Source organism: Phycomyces blakesleeanus, assembly GCF_001638985.1.
Source record: "Phycomyces blakesleeanus NRRL 1555(-) unplaced genomic scaffold PHYBLscaffold_4, whole genome shotgun sequence".
Taxonomy (NCBI): Eukaryota; Fungi; Mucoromycota; class Mucoromycetes; order Mucorales; family Phycomycetaceae; genus Phycomyces; species Phycomyces blakesleeanus.
In genome coordinates this window covers 65,184-89,497 of record NW_017265137.1, presented here as the reverse complement: position 1 = coordinate 89,497, position 24,314 = coordinate 65,184, and the positions used below count along the sequence as shown (strand labels likewise).

General features: G+C 34.7%; 8 protein-coding genes across 8 annotated transcripts; 4 read left to right on the top strand and 4 right to left on the bottom strand.

Moving 5' to 3' along the window:
• Positions 1 to 1,469: 1,469 nt before the first annotated feature.
• Positions 1,470 to 1,959, bottom strand: PHYBLDRAFT_93447 (Homeodomain-like DNA binding domain-containing transcription factor; the record flags this gene model as incomplete). Its single annotated transcript, XM_018443831.1, has 2 exons — positions 1,470 to 1,556; positions 1,636 to 1,959. Coding segments are annotated over 2 exons (411 nt in total), but the record flags the coding sequence as incomplete, so codon positions are not given.
• Positions 1,960 to 5,849: 3,890 nt separating this feature from the next.
• On the top strand, positions 5,850 to 7,733 carry PHYBLDRAFT_141158 (hypothetical protein; the record flags this gene model as incomplete). The annotated part of the gene is made up of 1 exon (XM_018430536.1): positions 5,850 to 7,733. One exon carries the CDS (start codon positions 5,850 to 5,852, stop codon positions 7,731 to 7,733), a length of 1,884 nt encoding a protein of 627 aa, XP_018295312.1.
• A 1,057-nt stretch (positions 7,734 to 8,790) lies between these two features.
• Positions 8,791 to 10,250, bottom strand: PHYBLDRAFT_164185 (hypothetical protein; the record flags this gene model as incomplete). The annotated part of the gene is made up of 5 exons (XM_018434965.1): positions 8,791 to 8,812; positions 9,045 to 9,096; positions 9,698 to 9,828; positions 9,904 to 9,998; positions 10,161 to 10,250. The coding sequence occupies 5 exons, from the start codon at positions 10,248 to 10,250 to the stop codon at positions 8,791 to 8,793; spliced, it is 390 nt and encodes a 129-aa protein (XP_018295311.1).
• Positions 10,251 to 10,517: 267 nt separating this feature from the next.
• PHYBLDRAFT_164184 (hypothetical protein) lies at positions 10,518 to 11,828 on the top strand (the record flags this gene model as incomplete). The annotated part of the gene is made up of 5 exons (XM_018434964.1): positions 10,518 to 10,598; positions 10,956 to 10,979; positions 11,183 to 11,299; positions 11,542 to 11,612; positions 11,777 to 11,828. 5 exons carry the CDS (start codon positions 10,518 to 10,520, stop codon positions 11,826 to 11,828), a joined length of 345 nt encoding a protein of 114 aa, XP_018295310.1.
• A 782-nt stretch (positions 11,829 to 12,610) lies between these two features.
• Positions 12,611 to 15,115, top strand: PHYBLDRAFT_164183 (hypothetical protein; the record flags this gene model as incomplete). The annotated part of the gene is made up of 9 exons (XM_018434963.1): positions 12,611 to 12,751; positions 13,405 to 13,506; positions 13,585 to 13,724; positions 13,872 to 14,044; positions 14,155 to 14,259; positions 14,356 to 14,440; positions 14,538 to 14,613; positions 14,682 to 14,776; positions 14,845 to 15,115. The coding sequence occupies 9 exons, from the start codon at positions 12,611 to 12,613 to the stop codon at positions 15,113 to 15,115; spliced, it is 1,188 nt and encodes a 395-aa protein (XP_018295309.1).
• An 805-nt stretch (positions 15,116 to 15,920) lies between these two features.
• Positions 15,921 to 17,967, bottom strand: PHYBLDRAFT_76317 (hypothetical protein; the record flags this gene model as incomplete). The annotated part of the gene is made up of 7 exons (XM_018443141.1): positions 17,660 to 17,967; positions 17,197 to 17,432; positions 17,111 to 17,126; positions 16,834 to 16,942; positions 16,716 to 16,758; positions 16,427 to 16,516; positions 15,921 to 16,240 (listed from the first exon to the last, which is right to left on the bottom strand). The coding sequence occupies exons 1-7, from the start codon at positions 17,893 to 17,895 to the stop codon at positions 15,921 to 15,923; spliced, it is 1,050 nt and encodes a 349-aa protein (XP_018295308.1). The 5' UTR covers positions 17,896 to 17,967.
• Positions 17,968 to 18,786: 819 nt separating this feature from the next.
• PHYBLDRAFT_185434 (hypothetical protein) lies at positions 18,787 to 20,827 on the top strand (the record flags this gene model as incomplete). Its single annotated transcript, XM_018439078.1, has 6 exons — positions 18,787 to 18,883; positions 18,929 to 19,020; positions 19,401 to 19,479; positions 19,822 to 19,899; positions 20,165 to 20,174; positions 20,307 to 20,827. 6 exons carry the CDS (start codon positions 18,787 to 18,789, stop codon positions 20,341 to 20,343), a joined length of 393 nt encoding a protein of 130 aa, XP_018295307.1. The 3' UTR covers positions 20,344 to 20,827.
• On the bottom strand, positions 20,376 to 23,854 carry PHYBLDRAFT_76316 (hypothetical protein; the record flags this gene model as incomplete). The annotated part of the gene is made up of 1 exon (XM_018443140.1): positions 20,376 to 23,854. The coding sequence occupies exon 1, from the start codon at positions 23,826 to 23,828 to the stop codon at positions 20,376 to 20,378; it is 3,453 nt and encodes a 1,150-aa protein (XP_018296191.1). The 5' UTR covers positions 23,829 to 23,854.
• Positions 23,855 to 24,314: the final 460 nt, after the last annotated feature.

Sequence of the window (24,314 nt, the reverse complement as noted above, 5' to 3'; positions counted from 1 at the left end):
GAAAATCTAACACACAGACACACACATATATATATATTTGAATTTACTCTCCCTTTTATTCATGTTGGACACTTGCTGTTGTACACCACATGTTTAACTCATCAATACACACACATATATAGATAAATACTTAATTCATCATCACCAGCATAATCATTTTGAATAAATATGTATACAAATGTAACATCTTGTTTCAATTCTTTCTTTATTGATTATGGTTGAGTGTAACGAATACAAATTTACTTTATATATCTGTAGACTAGATATTCAAATAAGTACCAATATATTTAGTGAGTACTTATGTATGTATATATATATACATTTTGTATACAAGTATCTTAATAAAAATAATAAGTTTTATTTCTTCCAAAGTATACATATAGTCAAAGGTACAAAAATCAAATCAAATCAATTTCGCCTTCTTCTTCTTTACCAAGACATATGTACCGCTTGAGCTAATACAATATTTTTGTATCACTGAAAAATCTGGATAATAAATTTTTTGAGGTTGAGTTGGATTTTGTGAATACAAAATTGTCAGAATGTAAAAAAAAAATCTAATAATAAAGGTTTACCAACCAGGTCAAAAGACAGGAGAAGAGTATCGATTAGGGTAGATCATATGGGACCAGTACTGTCATGACACTCAGGTTTATCCAACAACTATAACTGGATGCTATATTTTATAGATAAAAAAGAAGAAGAGTGTGGCGAGAGTGAATAAGTAATATAATAGATTTTATTTTATCAATACAATTAAATAAGAAATAATTAAAAGCTAGGACCAAGTCCTTGGTTTTATTTGTTGACTTTGAGATATTTAAATCTCGTATATAACGTATCAAAAGAACAGCTTATTTCATTCCATGGATACTATACTTTGTTGGTTTGCTTAGTGAAACCAAGAAGAAGAAGAAAGTAAGAGAATTGCTCTCGAGACCTTTTTTGTTAAAGAACTTTAAAGTTAGATATACATACGTTCAATACATCTGGTGTGGTCATTTCAGAGAAAAAACAAGAAAGTTCAAATGGATCTTATTGCCCAAGTTTCTTTTTTTTCTTAATAATAATGATATTAGTAATTCATGTATTTATTGATAGTTGCATGAATAATAATAATGATGCCTGTCTTTAACAGTAACAGAAAAAACTTTCTGCACCAAATCTCAACTTATTTGTGAATAGCAATAAAAGAGTTTACTAGTTACTGCTTAATTTTCTGGCAAACTTAATATTCCTTTAGCTTATTCTTGTTCTTTTCCCTTTCTTTTGGCTTTCCCTTTGGCTTTCCCTTTGGGTCTACCTCTTCCGTTTCCTTTTTTCTTTTCCTTTTCTTGCTCTTTCTCTTGCTCTTGCTCTTGCTCTTTCTCTTTCAGTTCTTGCTCTTGCTGTTCTTGTTCTTGCTCTTGTCCCTGTTCTTTTCCATCTTTCTGTGATTTGACGAGAGCCTTGTATTCACGCAAGAGGTGATTATCTGTTCTTCCGGGCATCAATCGAGCAATAAGAGACCACTTCTGTCCATGTTCTGCTACTAATTTTGACAAAATATTCTTTTCCTATTTACATAAAGTAAAGTAAAATTATATAATTTGTATTTTGTATTATGCATTTGTATTTGTATTTTTCACAACTTACCTCATCATTGAGTGGATCCCGCTTTATACTGGGATTCAGGATATTAACCCATCGCTCTCTGCACTGCATATCCGTACGTCCTGGTATGTGCAAGCAAATCTTTGCCCAGTGTCCTTCACCATAAAGTACGACTGCACTCTTGAGCGCCACATCCTCATCTCTTGTCCAGCGAGTCCGCCGAATGGCCGGATCGATTGATTTTCTCCACCGTTGCAGGCACTGCTGCCCAGACTTCTTTCCCATCGTGGCAGCAACCTGTTGCCAGTTTCCATCTCCAACCACAGCCACGGCTGCTCTGAGCGACTCGTCATCCTCAGCTGTCCAAGACTCTCTTACTCCCTTGTATTGGTTCATCTGGTAACGCGAGAAACACTGAGAAGGTGTCCGATGATTGTCCATGCCTTTTGATATTAGCTCCCATTTTCCGTCAGACCCATGGCTTTGAACAAGTGTTTCAAGAAGCAAGTCTTCCTCCTTTGTCCACGGTGTTTTGTGAATAATAGGATGTTCCTGATTTGTCCATTGGATGAGACACTCTATTGGAGACTTTGAATGCACCTATACAAATAACAGTAAATATATATATATATGTATATCTACTACAAGTGTGTATATTTTAATTTTCATTTTTGATAACTTACTACTTTACTGATCCTACTCCAGTCTATTAATTCAACAGAGTGCCACTCTATCTCATCCTTATTCATACGCTCAACTTCAAATACTCTCCAGTCTTCTCCACTAATAAACCCAAAATCCCCAAGGTAAAACAAAAAGAACGATTAAAAATATGAATAAGAGCAAAGTAATCATATTACACTTACTTGCGTACATGTTGTTGTGACAGTAAACGTTTAACCTCAAGGTGTACTCCTTCTGATAACTTTGTTCGTTCATGATGGTACCCTTATTTGATGACATTGACAACAATAATCATAATGTTATTATATGGCTGTACCCCAGATCCAATCACTTACAAATTCTTGATTTATCCCCTTCGAATTCTGGCATATTATTTTCAATGGAACGCTGAGATGGCTCCTATAGAGAATATTATTTGTTTAATAAACTCACCCACTCACATATCCATTCATACTTTTATTCACAGAATAGCGATTAAGAGAAAGAAGAAATAAATAAATAAATAAATAAAAAGAAGTGCTTACTCCTATAATTTTATCAAGTGATTCAAGGTGACTCGGATAGCGTTTGTGAAGCTCTAATCGATTCTTTTCTTCTTCTGCCTCTTCAATTGCGAAAGCTCGAACATCTTTCTACATATTTCACACACACACACACGGACACATATATGTATATATTATTTATTTATTTTATATGCACATGCATGTATGCATTATATATTAGAATTATTTACTATTTACAACTTATTGTCATAGATACATATATATTTACAAGAAAATAATAATCAATCAACCGATCAATCAATTGGTCAATCAATTTCAATCAAGAAGGAAATAAACTCATACACACTTACGGCTAATACTTCATTAGCATCAATTTTCTTTTTAATGTGCCGTAGTTGAGCCATGACACAATTCTCCATCTCCACACTCAATTCTAATGCTTCATCAATAGCAGCCTTTTTATCTTTGAAGCTAGAATTGTTCTGGATTGGTTTGAACAATTCCATTAGTGCATCCACCATGCTGTCAGCATCTTCTTTTTCTTCTTCTTCTTCTAGGTCTTCTTCTTTGTCTTCTTCTACTTCTTCTTCGTCTTCTTCTTTGTCTTCTTCTACTTCTTCTTCGTCTTCTACTTCTTCTTCTTCGTCTTCTTCTTCTTTGTCTTCTGCTTTGTTTTTTCCAGAGTCTTTGTCAGAGTCATTCTCAGTTTTATTTTGAATTCTTGCTCTTTTTGTGATTCTATATTCTTTCCTGGATGTGGAATGAGTAATTTTACGTGAACGAGTATCGTGTGAAATAGTATTGGTGGCTACTGGAGTAGTTGTAGTCAGAGGAGAATCACGATGACGAATGGTGGTATCAGCAGTAGAAGGGGTTTTAGTAGCAGTAGTAGTGGTAAGTGGAGTATTATTATCATTGTTGTTATTATTATTAGTCGGAGGAGGACGCCGACGACTACCAGTTTTAGTAGTAGTAGTAGTAGCAGTAGAGCTATTTGACTGAAGTGGTGAAGAAGTGTGAGTAAGAGGACGATGAGTAGAACTTCTGGTGATTCTTTTGGTGATTTCGCGTTTAGAAATGACCATTTTGATATAATAATAACAATATGAAAGAGAAAAAAAATGCAAATTTATAGACCTATCCGAGAGTTGATAGAATTTTTTTTTAAACTCAATGAAATAGGAAATTTTTATAATGCATAGTTGTTAAGCTTTATTTTCTTGAAAGATTGTTGTGTTATCTAATAATTACCGAATATTTGGGGTGGACAGACTAAAAAGACGAAGCAAAGACCGGAATAGGATTAGCCAATAATACGGCCTAGATTTCTGGTCTTTGTTTCATCTTTGATCTCTTCAGTTTGTCCACATCAATCGTATTATTTTCTTATGTCTTTGAAAAGTTGAAATATAAGCACGTGACTTAGACTCTGCCTTTAAATTCTCTGCAAATCTTACCATTTTACGACCACATCACTTAAAGCCTACTATCCATTCAATAAACTGCTCAGCTCATTTTTACATATTAATTGTAATATATAGCTGCTAAAATTTTCATAGCAAAGATGTACATAAAACTTGAGGGGAGGTGGGGAGCTCTATTTCCAAAAAGTGTGCTAATTATTTATTAAGTTATTCCTTACATAGGTCTATAAATTAATCACAATATATATATATATATATGTGTGTGTGTGGGTAGACTTTGAGTACCAGACGTGACATAGCGAAGGTACAAATATTAAGAGAGGCAAATTGAATAGTAAGAAAAAGAAAGTCTTTATCGATTGATGTATATAAGCATATTATTCTATCTCTTTAATAAATAAAACTATCATAGTATGTACCTTTGCTAATCTTAAGATATTAAACTGAAGTCAGTTCCAAATACTTCGAACATTACTTTAACTTTCTTTAATAAATAACACATACATTTTTTTTTTCTAATATTGATATACTAATCCAAAATCAATCACAAATACTTTAATTTAGATGCGGTATAATATTTGACAAAAATTATAAGTTGGAATAAGAGGGTCAATTACTTATTATCAAATAATAATAAAATTAAAAACTAATTGAAAACTTGCAAAAAGGCAAAAATAAGAAAATAAAATAAAATAATTAATTTAAATTTAAAATGCCCAGTCTTTTTGGTAGATTACAGGGCATTTTTGGAACTCAAACGATCTAAGATGTTTTTAGTAATTTAAAAATACCTGGGAGCGTGACATTTTTGTGAGGCTAGCAGTTCTCGTCCACAAAAAAAAATGCGACGGTGTTTCAATATTTTGTTTCTCCTAATATCGTATAATCAAAAAAGCAAAATTTTCTCACTTCGGACTTAGCAGCGTACTTTAGAAAAAATCATACTAAACTGTCTATTTTTTATGTGCTACAAATAAAGTAGCAAAAAAAAGTCGGCAAATGAAATTAAATAATTGGATTTCACATATAATATTGCACTTTGATGTGTGTGTGCATGTGTTTTTTTTTAAAAAAAATAACTAAATCCTTTTGACTTTTTTTTTACTTTGTATTTATATATAGTTATTAAATATAAAATAGAGCTCTACATCATATATAGTACAAAACAGAGTATAATCAATGTGAATAAACATAGCTATCTTAAGACTAAAGCAATGAAGACTATTTTATTCATGAGTATTTCAATCAAAGTTATTATGCTTGAGGGTTTTTTAGTCCAAAATATTAGAGGTACTCAACAGTTTTTCTTTAATATTGAACATTGTTGGGTGGTAATTAAAGTATCGTTACATTGAATTGTCAAGTATTGCAAACTAATAACCCCCCCCCCCCCCCCCCCCCTAATATTGCTTTCTTAAAAGAATAAAAACCTTTACGCCTGTCTACCTCTTTTATACACTGCAACAATTAGAGCTGTGTGTGTTTGTCTTTTTCTTGTGAAACTCACAGATACCTTTTTCGAGACTTGTGGCCACGACTGCTTTAGCTCTTAAAAACATCAATCAAAACGAAATCCAAGATTCTGTTAAACGATAATTAAAAATCCCCTTTCATCTTATCTGTAAATTTTGCTTACATTCGTACAATGTTAGCAACTTTACTCCCATTTGAAATTCTCGCAATGACGGCATCGTTTATGACCCAAAGACAAAGATTCACCTGCACCACAGTATGCAAGTCATGGTCCAAAGCATTTCAACACTCTCTTTGGTACAGCATAGAGATAGTCAGTGAAGAAAAAGTTGTCGCTATCCTCAATCCACCAATAACTCAAGAAAACGCTTATAAAAACAATGGAAACCGTGTTCGAGATCTTACTCTAAAATCAAGTCTCCTTCTGACTAATGAGCAACTGTCTCAACTTCAAAGCTATTTCCAAAAACTTCTCATTTTCAGAGCCGGTTTTGGTAGCTTGGACCCAGATGTCCTCAATACAACCAGCAATTGGAAAAATTGGAGCTCTCTTGTAGAGCTTAAAATGGCAATCATGTGCATGGATAAAAACGAACCAGAAGATAAATTATTTGAGCTTCTAGTCCTCTTACCTAATCTAAAGCGACTGGATTTCACGGAATATTGCACCAAAGACACACATTACTACACATGGGAAACACTCGAAGATATTCACTGTGTACTGCCAAAACTTGAGAGCTTGTCTTTGGACATTAGATTAATCAGTACGCCACTAGATAACATTAAAATGATGATCAACATCTCGCCAGCAAGCCGCCTGAGATTTTTGGAATTACGACGACATATCATGAATTTTGGATGGCTATATTATATTTCTTTAAAATATCCAAATATTGAAAGCATATTATCAAGTCCTAAACTGGGAGTACGTATGCCTGACCTCAGTGTATCAGACAATGAAACAATGATGCTGTTAAAGAACAATACCCATGTATTATCTCATCTGAACAAAGTTGATATTACTCATGATATAGCGTCAAGGGATTCCTTCCAGTTACTTTGTGTAATTTACAAAGATCTGTTTAAATCGGTTTCAAACTTGAAATGCAATGTAGAAGTTTCTGGAGATCTCTTAGAGAACCCAGTAACTGTTGGAGTCGAACTTATGAATTCATTTCCAGCCTCACTCGAAAGTCTACATATTGAAATCACATCTCCTGGTTGTCTTGAATCCTACAAATTACCAGCTTTTCAAATATTTCCTCACCTAAAATATCTAAGGATCAACATCTTCAATTCCACGGTCAATATCGACAAAATACTGGATAGCTTCCCATCTTTGACCCATCTACATATGAAAGGAGAATTTATTACTCTAAGTTCACCTTATGCCAGAACCGAAAAACTACATGGGCTACGGAATCTTCAACTTCAAGATGCAATAGCAGATTCTGTCATATTCAAATATATTTCCTATCGATGCAGGGACCTAGTGGTTATGCTCTTATACGACTTGGATATTGTTGAAAAAAATAGTACAAAAGCATACAAAGTATACATGGATATGTCGTACACGCATTTTCAATCATTACTATTCAACCAAGTCAGATTCTTTGTTACTACTGAAACCGGAAGCTTTGATGAAGACAGTCCAACAAATTTGTTTGTTGTAGAACGACTAGTCCGTTTTCCACAGTACAACAATCCTAACCTTAGAGAAATCCCAGAGTTTTACAAAAGAATACCAGGACCTGATGGGACTATGATATGGGCACACTTCTATCATGATAAAGAGGACATATATAAACCGAGAAAGATGTCTATACTCAGCTATAAAGACGGTCAAGCCATCAAGAAATCATTTGCTTCAAATATTATTGTACCCGAAAATCCAGAAACTGTACATAGTCGCCGAAAACGATATTCTGGTGGGTTAGTCTTGCAAAGGTTTTGGAGAAGTGACATTCCAAAAGGTTGTGCCCGAATGCGGTGTGGATATGTACGATTATACTACATCGATCGAGTTTGTGTTAATATCGAGGCCAAAGAAATATAATATTTGCACATATAATCTTTTTTTTTTAAAAAAAAAATTAACTTTGATCAAATTCCCATTTACCCCCTCTCTCTTTATACCTTTCTAATCACTCTTAAAAAATATAACTAATATGAGGCACTCATTTACCCAAAAAATGTTATGAGCTTCACGCGCACATGTGTTGAGTATTTTCACACTTTTGCATTGTAATAAATCATAATTAAAATAAATATAATATACATACATATGTCAATATTCTTCTGATAGAAATTGTGGATCATCTGAATTAAATATGCTGTTAATTTCTAGCTTTTTGTTTTATTCAAATCGATATTTATTAAACATAGACCTTTTTACCTCTAAAGCTTATATATACAAAGAAGCACATACAGAAACATTTGTTAGTAAATCTAAAAGTATATATTGAATGTTTCTTCCCTATTACTCTAGTTTGAAGATCAAAACTACACATATCAGATCCTCACTGTTTTTGAGAATTTAGTTACAGGGTAGAAGAAAATATGGTACTTAAATACTTTTAGAGGTTCTAAGTAATAATAATACACCCCTTTAAGTTGAAGTTAATCGAAACATCTACTTGAAATATTGATACAAAACTTTTTTTACTTTTAGACATATGTTTACTAATAGTAACATCTTTCAAGACCATTACTTTTATATATGTCATGTCTCAGGACATTTGTCTCAATGAATCTTGTGAAATTATCATATCTCTTAGTCTACGCATCTTTAGAATAATGAGCTATATTTTCTTTAAGTAATATTATATGTTTAATGTAAAGCAATTACACATTCCCAGACTTTTTATTGCTGAAAAGTATTGTATAGTGCTGTCAAGTGACATGGCTAAATTTTGAACAGGATCAGTTTTTTGGTCACTATCATAGGATTCTTTCTTATATGGCTAGTATGTTTTAGCCACAGAATCGCTTTTTCATTTCGCTTTATGTCAAGTTTTCTTCTTATTTTTTCTTTCACGACAGCCAAATTATACCCTATTTTTATTCTTACCAAAGCTATTTTCAAATATTTGCTATTTTGTTCATACTGTTATTTAAGTACCTATGCCCAAATTACTATTATTATACAAAGTATTCCATTCACCCACAATAAACTTATTTAAGAAATCTATACAAACCTAATAGAATCAATTGAATAAAGTTTATCCATCACATACATTTTCTTCTTTATCCGAAGAGCACTGCTAGCTGTCCCGAATGTTATGAGTATTGATCTGATCACCCTTTCTTCTCTAAATTCTACTTTCTAATAAAGGTGCATCTTCAACCGTACCAACCAATATATTACATCTCATAGTTTCTATACTTTACACATTTGATAATAGTGCTTTGTATACGGGCTGATAAAAAATACAAATTCTATAAATTATGTGATAAATTATAAACTTGGAAGTAGAATGTTTCAATATGTTTCACTAAAATGTTATACAGACACACACACACAAGCACACACACTTTGAGACGATCAACACACTAATTATGATTCTATGTTTTCTTTTTTTTATCACAGTGTCCAATGTCCCGTTTCTAGTCTCGTTTTGCTTTTAAGCACCAGTACTTTTTAAGCCCTTTGCGATTATCGGTTAGGTAAATAAACACACATACACTTTGACACGATAGATATATTAACTTTATACTCTATTTTTTCTTCTATTTCTACTTTTGCAGTGATCCATAAATACCCCGTATTCTATCGGTCACGATATATCAAAAAGAATATACGTAAACATTTTAATGCAAGATGTGTATATCATGATCTTTAACAATGAGTCTTTGGGTTCATTTTCAATGCCCTCATTGTAGACGCCTTATTTATAGGGCTTGTCTTAATATGAGATTCTGGTTTTATATTGAGTACACTGCACTATTTGGCTAGTCTAGCCTTTGAATTCGCTCAAGGTACTATGGCCTAAAAGTGGTCTGTATCTTGCACGAATTTACCTGCATTTAGTGCAGAGGAGAAGAAACCAAAATGGGATTTCGTATTGGACTTTATTGTTTGAGATGGAAAAGCTCCAAAGTTTGAACCGATGTAGTATTTTGACTGCCCTGAATTGTGAACTAGTGAACTGCTTTTCCAGATATACCAACAAGTCAGTAGCCCTCACTCCCCTGGAAAAGGTTGTTGGAGGGTGCAATCAACTCACCTTGTCTTGAGTTCTTGTCTTTGTGTTAAGCAGCTTCCAACGAGTCGGGTTGTTTTTACAAACTCCCTAATCCCAGTGAAAAGTTTCATCGAAGACTAAATATATTTTTAAAAAACCAACTGATCACAAGTACCGTCAGGGAAAGTATCTCTTAGTGTAGAGCATACCTGGTGTTAAAGATCTTCCTGAGCCAGTCATATGAAGGCGGAAGCTGGATGAAATCCACGTCAGTTTTTCTGTGTTGTGCGGCACATAACATGAAGGAGACTGAGTAACGCAGAGGTAGCTTTATGCCATTTTCTTAGGACGTTGGATATTGGCACTTCAGATTTTGTCTTTCGAGGCATGTCAAGATTGTCACAGAAAGGTGCAAGTATAAGGGTGTATCACCTGGATGCATAGAGTTTTTAAATTCGTTGAGCATCTGGACATGAGGTAATGCAGGTAGATTCCAACACAATCGCCTGTATTTTACTGCTTCCTGTTGAAATGATCTCTGTACGTTTCAAGTTCTTCTCTGCTTAGTCTTTGACACTTGTAACCCGCGCTCTGGTAAACAGAACTGAACATGAGGGAAGAACCCGAAGCAAAGTTAAGGTGTCTAAGTAAATGCTATGTTGTCCCACTTGGGTGTCTCAGACATCTATCTTGAACAGTTTGGCATCAAACCATTTCACCGATACTTTGCCGTCATGGTAAATTTGATGCCATGCCGAGTAGTCAGGAATGAGGGTTGTTGAGAAGCTTGGGTGTAAACTTGAGTGGATCGATCTTCAAGCGCAGGTCTTGAGAAAAAAAAACTTTACTATTTTTACTTTTGGGATATATTGAATACATTTTAAAGATAAATGTTTATTTTTTATAAAATATAACTATATAACAAGTGTTTGTTATCTAATAAAATTTGATATTGAATCTAAATATCCACAAATAAGCACATATTAAATGAATCTTTCTGTAAATAAAAGTCAATGATTCTTAATTATACAAAATAATCTTATGATGTAGTGTCCAATAAAAGCTGCTCTTTATAAAATATAAAAAATATATAGATTGTTTTTTATAACAGCCAGAAGGTAAAAAAAAAAACGTCGGTCCTGAGAATATTTTACGTTCAAGAAATTACAATAGACATAGATTGTCTACAGATGTAAAAATAGTAATTTTATATAGGCAATTTAGCGGCACCACTAGAATTGCATGTTTATATATATGTATAAATTGGTGATTCCGTACGGTATATTGTAGTAATACACAAATCTACTATGATACACTTTAGTTGACGAAAGCATGTATCGATGGGCTTTATCGATCTCCTGAGGAGTTTGGTTTTGCTACTTTGAGAGTAGCACTGATTGTTAGTAGATTAGTTTCCATGTCTATAGTTCCTAGAAAAGTAAGCATGCTGTTATTTTAATAAAGAATGAGAATACATTACTAAAATGAACAAGATGGTACTGATTAAAGTCAACTGGAATTTCCCGGGTAGTTCACTATTTCTCTATATATATATATATATCTACGTATATATTAAATAAGCACAAAGAATCTAGGGCTGATCTGTGCTTGTACAACCAAAAGCTATCCAAAAACAAAACTCAAGTGTAGATAATTATATTAGCTTTATTTATGCTAAAGAATTCTGTGGGAATAGCTCGCAAGGAAACAGGCTATCGGTGTTTAGTTCCAGATGTTTTCAGTCGTCTGAGGTAGGCATCTATTGTCATGGAAACATTGAAATATTAGTAAATATCTGGGTGAGACTTGCGTGGGAATTGTTTGTATTCAAGAGAATTGAAAAAGAGAAAATTTCTTGGTTAAAATGATGGGTTCGATTGGTGTAGTCTTTGTAATTTGTAATTATATTTACAAGCTTGAATTTCCCAGGTTTTAATAGAAGTTCAAGTTCTTATTTTATCATGTGATAATTCCAACGCCTTGGATCCTTCAACTATTTCTAATCAGATACACCTTTATTTCTTAATTATTCATTTATTTTAAAAAGAATATTAAATTAATAAAAACCAAAATTTGTTAATCATGATTCTTTTTCAATCACACGCAAATCATTGGCTATTGTGGGATGCTGATCAATATCTTTACAAACAAAAAAATAAAAGCCAAGAATTAACTCTTATAATTTACACTTTTGACAATTTTAACCATTAGACAGAAAACAGAAAAAAAAAGTAATGGTGTAATATCTGGTGTTACTTGTATTTTTTCTTCTTCTTTTTTATATCAATTAACATGTTTGGAATTAAAGCTTACTACATATAAAATCTTAGCCGATCCTTCATTTTATTTATACTCTTCTTTTTCTTTTTTGGGTAATACATATATATATATATATGGGCACGCTATTCTCTTTCTTATTCAACCATTGAGTAATCTAATTTGCCTCGTAGTTCTTTAACTCATAAATTCCTCAAAAATTGTAAAGAGTCTTGTGAATTGGTGTAAATAGAATCGAGAGTGAAAGAGAGAGAAGATCCATGTATATGTATGTATGAATATATATGATCTGAGGGATCACACATACACATTTTCATTTTGAATAAAGTAGATATATATATATTGCGGATTTTACTTTTTTTTATGCACTTTAATATCCGCCAGGTGACGTGTGGAGTACCTTGTCAAAAAAAAAAGCCAACAAGGCAAGTCTTAATGTGTATAGATCCTACAAAGCGATCATCGACTTCCAATGCAAAATCTCACAACACCAGACGAACCTACTCTGCTTTACATCGGCAACCTTGATCCCCGTGTAACTGAACTTACACTCGCAGAATTGTTTTCTCCATTCGGTCAAGTTAAAAATACCAAAGTGATCTCGGACAAGAATGTAGGTTGCTTTTTTTTATTCTTTCTTTTATTATTGTTCCCTTTTTTTTTGGTTTCTTTTTTCTTGTTTTCTTTACTGTCAATAGAATTACTTAAAACCCCTCCGAGAATTATTACTACTAGTATTACTATTAGCTCTGTCTTTAAAGAAAGAGAGAGAGAGAGATAACCGAAAGAAAATACAGTGGAACTGGAAAGGTCCAAATCAAAAATATATATATATATCTTTTTCTTGATTGTGTATTGAACGGGAATGAAAAGAACAAGGGAAGGAAGAAGAAGAAGAAGTTGCAGTTTTGTTATTGATGATTTTTTATGATATTTCAAAAATTATACCATAAATTTCTCTCTCTCTCTCTCTAAATACATTATTCTTTGAACCTGAAAGCTTATTCCATATAACTCTGTCTTATTGTAATTTTTTACCCTTTACTGTATATTTAAATATTAAAAATTGTGCCTGAATTTGATGTTATTTTCGACGGGCATTAAACTCTTTTTTCTTTCTTATTTTATATTATATTATAAAAAAAACATTGTTTCAATTTTATGAGGATACTAATCCATGAATGATTATAATGATGGTCTTTTATAACTGATGCACACACACAATATATATATGTATATATATATATATTATTTCCAAATTGTTAGCTGACACACAGTGGACCTCGTTATGGATTTGTGGAATATGTTCACCCAATGTCAGCTCAGCAAGCATTATTAAAAATGAACGGAAGTTTGGTCTTTAGCAACGTAAGTTTTATTACTACCAATATCGGTACTATTGCTATTGCTATTATAATATTTAATCATACTTTTGCAAAATAACAGGAGATCAAAGTTAACTGGGGTATCCAGCGAGCCCAAAAGGAAGACAATACTAGCCAACACGCAGTTTTTGTTGGCGATCTTAGTGGTGATGTTAACGATGATATGCTTGCAAAGGCATTTGGTGTCTTTGATAGTATCACGTATGTTTATGCTCGCTCCTTGATTTATAGTACAGTCATACAATATAACACCACACTAATACGTCAAGCCATCTACTCTATATCCCTCTCTATTTTCTTTTTATACATACATAAACAACAACAAAATATGTGCGTCTGATTTAAAAGTGAAGCACGTATTATGTGGGATCCTCAATCTGGACAATCTCGAGGCTTTGGCTTTGTAGGTTTCCGTGACCGTGCTCAAGCTGAACAAGCAATTGCAACTATGAATGGAGAGCGCCTTGGAGCTAGAGCTATTCGTGTCAATTGGGCTAACCAAAAGAACCAGGGACCACAGAGTAAGTACAGATAATTGTATACATATATACATACATTTTAGAGAGTGTTTTTTTTGAATCATATAATTAATAAAGAATGTGATATTGTTATTGGTGCTTGTTATCATTAGGATTAATCACAGGACCATTATCAGCCAATTATGAAAAGGTGTTAAATGAATCGCCCGTAAACAACACCACAGTATATGTTGGAAACATTGTTCCCTACACACAGCGTAAGTTGTAAAAAAAAACTGGTAACTAAATATACATATACATATAGATATCTATGCGTGTGTGTAATATCTGACTTCCCCCCTTTACTTGAGTAGAGCAAGACTTGTTACCATTCTTCCAGTCATATGGTCAGGTTACAGAGATCCGTCTCCAACCTGAGCGTGGTTTTGCTTTTCTAAGGTAAATTTATTTACTGCTTCGTTGTTAATTCAAATCAACCAACCAACCATCCAATGTATATAATTTTTTTTTTTGGAAATCTAAATTAATTGTGTAGAATGGAGAGTCACACAAGTGCTGCTGCTGCCATTGTTTCTCTTCAAGGAATCGTTATTCACGGTCGCCCTGCCAAGGTTTGTCTCTATAATGAATTACAATATATATTAAATAATATTTGTGTCTGTGGATATATTGTAATTAGTTGTCATGGGGCCGTAGTAGACCACAAATTAGAGATGACAATAACAATAACAATAACCGTCAATCAATCTACAATCAATCTACCCCAGCCAATGGGTACTCACATGCACACACCTCAACACCAGCATCTGTACCTTTAGCTGCACCTACAACTTTATCTGCAGCTGGGAATGTACCTACAGCTACAGCCACAGTTACAGTTACAGATACAGCCACACCCAACCACGCACAGTTACAGTTACAGCTACAGTAACAACTTCTGGGCCTGCTCCTGCTCCTGCATCTGTAGTTGTTGTACCAGCCACTAGAGTTCCAACCACTACTACTAATCTAGCAGCCGTAACAGGATCAGAAACCAACAAATCGTCTGGTCAACCTAATTGGGATCCTTTTTATCCTCAGTATTATGAAAACCGAGCCTCTGTTCCTCAATAAACAAATAAATATAATATAATATAATATAATATAATAAATAATTACTGTGAGAATTACACATTTTAAACTTTCCATTTTACACTTTACACAATACCAAGCTTAATTGATTTTGTCTTGTCAAAGTTAAATTATTATTACTATCGTTTGTTTGTTTGTTTGTTTGTTTGTTTGTTTGTTTTTGGTTAATTAGAACCATAATCATAATCATAATTACTATCCCAATCATAATAGCAGTGGGAATTCTCACTGAATTTTGATTTTCTTTCCCTTCTTCTCCTTCTTCTTTTGCTTCTCCTGCTTCTTCTTCTAATAATCAAATGTGACCAAATGAGTAAATGTTTCTTTTGGGGGGAGGGGGTATAAATAAATCATTAAGTTTTTTGGGATTTTTTTTTAATGTGGGAGAGGAGTATGTAAAACAAGGCAAAGAAAAGGGGGAAAAAAAGGATATGCAAATTGAATAGAAAGAGAAGGCTATATAGAATCAACAGAGCGTGCAAGTGATATTGAGTGAGTTGGTTAGTTAGTGTGAATGGGTAAGATTGAAATTGAGATTGATAGTGAGAGAGTGCACAAGAAAAAGAAGAAGAAGAAGACGAAAGAGATATAAACAACGGAATACAAATGAGAAATAAGATTCCCTTTTTTTTTGAATGAGGGAGTGTGGAAAGGGCTAGTGAAGAGAAAGAAATGAAGGAGAAGATGTGAATGTAGAGGTAGAAGAGGTATAAAGTAGTAATAGTAGTAATAATAATAAAAAAGAAGGCATTTCTTTATATATCTTTCTCTTCTTCTTCTTCTCTTTCTAGTCATCCAGTGGTTTCTGGGCTAAAAAGGCATAGAGACCAATGAAACTCTTGGTGTTCATCATATCTTTCTTTGGTGCACAGACCGCCGAGGGTTCAGGAGACGATGGGTTGTCAAACGATTGTCGCATAAGAGGAGCAATTCCTTCCAAAGTAGCCTCATAGACATTGTAGTATGCATCACCAATCAGGCCACCCCAACCTAATGGGATTTCTCGATATTCGCTTTGCAAAATGGTCATTCTGGCATCACTAAGCATCATATCAATCTTTGCACCTGATGCCTTGTCTAGGCCCTTTAGAACACAAAACTTATCGACTAAGGACACACACATGGATATAAAGAGATGGATAAGCATATAAATATATAATTAAAGAAATATGAAAATCCACTTCTTTAGGTTGGATCAAAAAAATTTGGAGGCAGAATTTATAGAATACAATTTTCAATTCTACAGTCATAATAATAATATTAAAAGCCAAAAAAAAAAAAGGGCAAGCTTACATTTTGATACTTCGGTTTTGATATCGTGCAGTAAAGATGCCACGGTATCTTTCTTTCTTGAAAATTCATCTTCTGGATGTACTTTTGTCTCTAATAAAGAAGAAGAAGAAAAGTAGCAAACGATGTATATATAATCATTAGTACAATTTCATATAATATATATAAATATATAAATATGTAAAAGAAAAGGGAAAAGATCATTCATTGATCCCACAACCTGTGATAATCTCTATCAATCTCTATCTCTCTTTTCGTATGTATATATATACTTAAAATAAAAATCACAAACCTTCTGATGTTGCAGAGTAAATATCACTTCCTCCTTTTGATATCTATATATTTGCAGAGTAAGAATCTCTTGTGGTAGCAGCTGTACCAGTGTGTAGTATATTTGTTAAGGTTCTCACCGTCATATCAAGGTCAATGCACTGAAACATTCCTCCGTCTTTCAAAACTCTTTTGATTTCCAGTATAACCCGGGTCCATTCATCTGACTTGAAGGCAAGTGCGACAAATCTGTACAAATAAAGAACAAGACGTATATAAGTACTTATTCCACCAGTGCTGCTTTGTTGTACTACAGTCGTGCAAACACTAAAAGACGCACAGAGGGGAAAAAAAAGGGGGGGTAGGGTGAAGATAGAAATAAAGAAAATTTCTTATATAATAATAATGATATGTTACCTCAACTGTACAAAATCTGTAATAGAGAAAAAAAAATGATTAATAATTAGCGGTAGACAGACATTGAATGATTTACTAAAACTTACCAAAATATTGATCTGGATAAGGTAGTCCATGTAAAACATTAGCTCTAGTAAAACTCAGGTTGACTGGGCGGATGATTTGGGGCCACATAGTAGACATATCTACACCGGAGAAATGGCAATTGGGGTATTCGAGACTGGTCTGACAAAGCCATGTTGCTGGACCACAGCAGACATCCAAAATGTGTAATTCACCGCCCTGAAAATCAAGTCTCTTTGTGGCCTCCCTCATGATATTACTAAAGAATAAAAAAAAATTTACAATTATATATATTTCATTACAAGTTCACCAATAGAAATCAATGCTGCTAATAAGATTACGTACTATTGCTGCTATTGCTGCTATAGCTGCTATTGCTGTTATTACTGTAATTATTATTATTTAAAAGATTTCTTTTTTTGGGTTAAAATAATATGAATGAAAAGAAAATAAAAATGGTGCTTTATTTCTGCTTTCGTTCTTTACCATCCCAAGAGTTCCTTTGTCAAAAAGTGTTCTTCGTGGAGTCTATCGATTTCTCGGTCGTCCATAGGGAGAGGATAATTGCTGTCTTGTTCAGAATGATAAATACGGCCTTCGACTATCCGTTGTCCTTGTGCTGTCGATGTACGTTTTTCGGGATAAATATCACGCGCTGGTTTGTTGCGATGAGAACGCCTAACACTAGACGTTTGGCTTGATCGAGATAGACCACTACCCATATTTATTTTATTTTGTTTTTAGTTTACTTTTATTAAGAAAAAGAAATTATACAATAAATGGGTATATAAAGTAAGAAGAAGTAAGTAAGTAAAAGAGAAAGCAAAGAAGAAAGAAGTAAAAGGAGGGGAAGAGAGAAAGAGACAAAAAGAGGATGAAATGTAAGTGTTTCCTTTGTGCCCTGTGTGATTTTATGTGTACAAACTATACCAATCATCAAAAAGAGAAATAGAGTTAACCTATTTTAGATCAAGGTAACAAATAATATAAATATATTTATATTATTTATAATAGACCGATATATCAAGGAGGAAATTTTTATATATTGAGCAGAATATCAATATAGAAGTGAGTAGCCGTGTAAATAAAATAAAATAAAATAAAATAAAATATATTACATCGATTTCTCCCTCTTTTGTTTCACTTGATCAAAAAGACCTTTGATTGTGTCTATTAAACCTACTCTATCATGTACATCAAAGCTATCAGATTAAAATCAGATTGCAGACTATCTTGATCAGATCGACCTCTTCTTTTCATTTATTTTATCGTATCTTTATTTCTACGAGATTTTCTATGGCTAGTTTGGTTATTTCTTATTTCATCATCGTACTACTACAATTTGTAGAATCTAGATATAGCATGCTCTAATGTACTGCACTGTACTGCACTATCCTGCACTGTACTATAATGCAATGCAATGCACAGTATACATATATATTATGTGATGAAAATCTTCCTGTAGTGATGTGAATCTAATCTGAAAAAAAAATAAAAATAAAATTACCTACCACAGTAGGAGGTGGCAGAATTTATAACTCCGGCATAGTTATATCATATACGAGATCATATATATTTCCTATGAGTCTGGAGTTATAGATTCTGCCAATAGCATGTCAGCTTCTAGTAAATTAAAATCATTTACAGTGAATACTATTTATGGAATTTCAGATTACTTTGCACCTAGTCCAATCAAATGCTTTAAACATGGTAGATCTACACTTTTTTTTTAGGTACCTCTATTCTTATAATTAGTTCAACAAACCCACAGTTTTATACTGGAATTTTATGGCTTTTTATTTATCAGAATAATAGAAGTTAAGCATAAAGAAGTAGGCAAAGAAGAAGTACTAATTTATATGATACTTGGTAGCCGTTTAAGCTATAAATTTGATATATGATATACATATATCTAAAAAAAAAGACAGGTATTCTCAAAGTACTAAGATATTGATAAAGACATGTATGTTGCTTAATTGAACCTTTTTATCAAAGAGTATACACATTTTCTGTGTTCAGACATGACTATGTCTGATTCCTATTTTTGAGAAACCAAAAGACAGATTCCCTGTGATCCTCTCAATTCATTATTTCTCTCATGAGCATGCAAGTAATCTTGACAAAAAAAAACTGTGCATTATACAAATACTCTTCTGTAACCTCTCCTCAAACCTCTCTTGATTGTCAACTTTACTAACTTATATTTTATCAATACTAGCCTTGATAGCTAGTAAGCGTGTTTCTTTTAGATGCCTTTAACATTCTAGACCTTTTTTCTTCGCTAGGATACACCCAAGATACCGCTGGTAAGCTATTATTAGGTTTGAATAATTTTATCGTCTTTAATTCTTATACTGGGTCGAAGAAGTTGGGAAAAAGATGTTTTGCATTAACTGCAAAAACACGGTGGCGTAAAAAATAAAATAAAATATATATATAAAAGAAAAAATTAGTGTTTAATTAAAATTCAACTATAAAAGAAAAAATAACTTTAAACGCCGGAAAACTTGCAACAATTCACTAAAATCGCCTATTTTTCTTTTTTCTATAGGGTACTGATCAGCGTGCTTTAAGCCAGAAAATATCGTGTGAGCTTAGACTGGAAATGAAAATGAAGATATGATAAAATATGGAAATATCTTGCGTAGCACAACTGTGCGATAAACGATCCCCATTTGCAAATGTGGATTTATTGGTGACTCCCCCTCCACAAGATAAGCTCATTGGTCAAAACACATCTAGAATAATAATAACAATATATAAATAAAAAAACGCGCGCAGGCACACAGGCACACAGGCACACAGGCACGCACGAACTCACGAACGCATGCACGCACAAAGAGAGATATTATATAGCTCAAATATTCTCGATTAAACATTTTAGGAATAAATTCTAAGATGTGAACTGTGAATAGTTTAAATTTGTACATTCGTTTAATAATAATAGCTATATAATTTATTTTATTTTACTCTTATATATATATATAAAAGGTTTAGAAAGGTAAAGAAGAAGAAGTAGTCAATTAATCAGTAAGAAAGGAAAGAAGAGAGAAAAAGCAAGGATAAGCATTAAAAAGTAGAGGTAGATTAAACGATTAAAAGAAAAGGAAAAGGAAAAGATATATATATATAGAAAGAAGATGTCAAGGTCAAAATATTGCATGGATTAAAAATAAAATATTCTTCTTTATCTTCCTTCCCCTTAATGATTTTGAGCTACTTGATAATCTGGATACATAAATGCTCTGGTGTCAGGTATAGTCTTTTCCGTAGACGTGTACAAAGTATATAATGCCGCACACTGAAGACTGCTGTACTGCAAGGCCATAATAGGAACATTCTCTCTGTCCCAGATACTATTCGAGAAATTTCTGTTACTTGCAGATTCGAAATCATCCTTTGCAGCCTTTAGTATCCCGAGGTTGGGCCAATCCTTGATGTACTTCTCAGCACACTGAAGAAAGTTTGGCTGGTGTCCATCTGTACCACCAAGTTTGAGAGACATATCCAATGCACTTCCAAGCTTGATACCCAGCGTTTCTTCAATAGTCTTTGCCATAAATCCAATCGCCCACGTAACACGATTCACTCGAGGATGTGTGAGCAAGTATGCAAGCTCATTGTTCTTCTTTGTATGGAGGGCATTGTAAATATGCTCCACCAAAATGGTGTACGTATTACCGGTTGGGAAATGTATCTGCAACGCCTTAAGTATCATTCCGGCATCCATGCGACGGTTGCGCGGCACATACGCATAGTAAGTAAAAGCAATGGTCAGCGGAGAGCTCGGATCCGGAAGTGACTTGGGAATGTGCGCAAGATGTTTGACCTCGTTTATTTTGTACAAATGAAGATACGTTCCGTCCACCAAATAAAAGTCCTCTACAAAAATTTCATCATCAGACGCACCAGCATTTGCTCCTGCTCCTGATGCTCCTGATGCTCCTATTGATCCTGCTGCTCCTGTTATCTCTGTTGTTCCTGCTTTTGCTGATGACGATGATGTTGCCGTAGTGCCCATTCTATTTGCCTTCGCACCCACTGCCATATTACGATCAAGTCCTCCACCATCACTATCAGAGCTCAAACCATCATTGTCCGTATCGGAGTCCGAGTCAGCATCATCAAATGCATTATAGAACCTTGGTCCCTTTGGCTTGTATTTGATTTTAGGTCCTCCTTTTAGCGCCATCTGCATCGTATTTGGTCTGACCGTAACATCATCCCAACTGTCCTTCTCTCCTCTCCGCTGATCTCCCGAAGTACCAATAACCGTATTAAACTTTGTAGATCCAGTCGGTCGATTGATGTTCTTGGCCGCCTCTGCCTTCTTACGTTCATAGTTACTCATGTCCAGTCCCATATCTTTGCCTTGTCTCCAGTGAGTAATCGAATTGTCCATCAACTCCTTCCATTTCTCATCATCAATTTCTCCTTCCACGGGCTCCTGCCACTCGAAAGATCCTTGTCCTCCATACTGGAAAGCTGCCGATTGCGCATTAACTGCAGAATTGTCAAGTCCCCTTTTGACTTTTACCCAAGCAGGCTCAGCATCTTGTGAGCTTGCTTTACCAACCCCGCTGTCGTTTGAGCTATTCGATTTAATATTATTTTGACTAAAGTTAGATGGCTGAATAGTTTGAGGTGGTGCAGAGTAAGGACGAAGGTTACTCTGAGTCGGGTTTGTAGCAGTTAAAGAAGCTGAAGTTGAAGGTGAGACAGGGGCAAACATGGAATCCGAAACGGATGGAGTCGAACTAACAAGTAAAGCTGCTGGTTTATTTATTGATTGTGGTGGTCTTTGTGGATCGGGTTTTTCAGAGTAATGTTCGGCCAAAGGAACCCTTTGTTTAACTGGGAGTGGATTTGTTTGAAGCTGAAGAGAAGCAGGTCCTTTTTGTGCCTGTATTGGCCGTTGTTGTGGTGATTGTGCTGACTGTGGCGATTGAGGTTGTCTTAATTGTGGTGACTGAGGTTGTCTTGATGGGTATGATTGGTTTGTTGTGGGTAAAGAAGAAAGACCTAATCCACTATTCTCAGATCGTCGGTTTGATGAATTATTTGCCAGTGCAGCCCATCCACTTGGATTACTGACCGCTGAATTGTTCGTCAGAGGACCCCATCCACCAGTATTTCCACCAACGTTACCACTGACGCTACCACTGATACTTCCGCTGACATTGCCATTGCTGTTAGTATTTTGTTTATTAGCAGGTAAATTTCTCGTAAAATCTGACCATCCGCCTGGCTTTATGACAGGTGCTTTAGTGTTCTTTCGACTTTCTTCATAAACGTCGGGTGCAAATTGATATTCGTACGAATCTTCGCTATGAGAAGCCTCTAGCTCATGATAGTTCGTCTGTTCATCCGAGACAATCCGACGATCCGATTTGGTATGACTTAATATATTGTCAGATCCATTGCTTGTAGGCTGCTGTGGGGAAATCTCTGCTGGTGCTACATGATCGGTCTCAAAAGATTTCTTTGTGGGTTGTTCTACAGTCTTCTCAGATTTATTTTGAGCATTTTCATTTGATTGTGTCTCTCCATTGGATGGTACCACAGAGGTGCTGTTTTCGGATGTCCTTTGAGCAGGCTGTGGCAGTGATGGTTTGGGTGTGTTTCTTATGTACACATTATTATTTCCTTCGGCAAAATTGGAGGCTCTTTCACGATGCCATTTGTCCAATGCCTTTCTGTTGTATTCAAGTGTGATCGAGAATGGCCAAAAGTGCTTTTCATTTGTTTCTTCGTGCTCGGTGATCTCGAATAGAGCGACAAGGCTTACGACATCAAATACAGCGTACACTAGGGCACTTGGTGGAAGTGGATCTTGCATCCAGACGCAATTTTCTCCTGTAAAATGGAACATTTCTCCCAGCTGTTTCGCCTTTTGGAACTCTTCATAACCTTCCCAATCCTTAGCAAATCGAGTAACTCCATTGGCTAGACTGAGGTTTTCAACCACGATTGAACGCAATTTGGCCTGTAGATCAAGGACCGATGTCACCAGCAAGCCTTTAAATGCATTTTCAATAGCACGTCCATCGGCATTAAAAGCCCACCCAACTAGGTTAATACTATTGTCAGTCAATATTGGGCCAAGTAACTCCATCGCTACTCGATTTCCAATTGTGTTGATCATAACAGCGTATCCGCGCGTGCGTGAAACTGCAATCTGCAATAACTTGAGTTCAGGCGAACTATTCTTTATTCCGAGAAACTCGCAGTCTAGCGCAACACATCGACTTTGGCGGATTTCTGGTATGATTTCTTCAAGCTCCTTTCTGGTGGAAATGGCCTTGCAGACAACAACACTGTTATCGCTCAATGTAACGTTGACTGTAGAGGAATCAACGATTTCCCAATTGGAATCATAATCTGAATTGATCTGTACAGGTTTTCGCTGCTTTTTTGGCGAAGTATTGACGTCGCGTGGGGTTGGTTTGTACTCCATCATTGCTTTAATGTCTCGTCCATGGCGAATCAGTTGTCTAAGTGGTTCTGTGGTGGCATCTACTAGTGCATGGTCTTTGTTTTCGTAGACTGACAACATACTCAATGCTGCCTCGCAAACATTGATTGTGTTCTTCCAGTAGGTATGTACAGACAGAACAGTCTCCTCTGTATTGGTCGGACTAGCTTCTGAATCCATATCCTTTCTGAATTTCCAAACGAATATTCCAACAGCAAAAAAAAGGAGAGATACAGAGTCTGAATGAATAACAAATAAATTATAGGGTAATACAATGCTACAAGTTTACAAGAACTCTACAGGGACATGACGTCATTTGACTTTCTTCATTGGAATCTCTCTCTCTCTCTCTTTCTTTCTTTTTTTTTGCCTTCTCTTTTTGGGAGCATAAGGACGCGTTTGGGGGGTGTGGTGGGGGGAGACAGAGCGAGCTAGAAGGGGGAGAGAGGCGGAGAGAGAGAGAGAGAGTTGAGCTTTCTTTTCTCTCTTTCTCTCTCTCTCTCTTTCTCTATTTCTCTCTCTCTCTCTCTCTCTCTCTCTCTCTCTCTTTGCTCTATAGTCTTTGCTGCACCATTCTTTTCTTCTCTCTCTCTATTGCCCAGAGCAGCCTCTTATCGCTTATCCATTGGATAGAACTTCATCACCAGGTTCATTACCTGCAACACT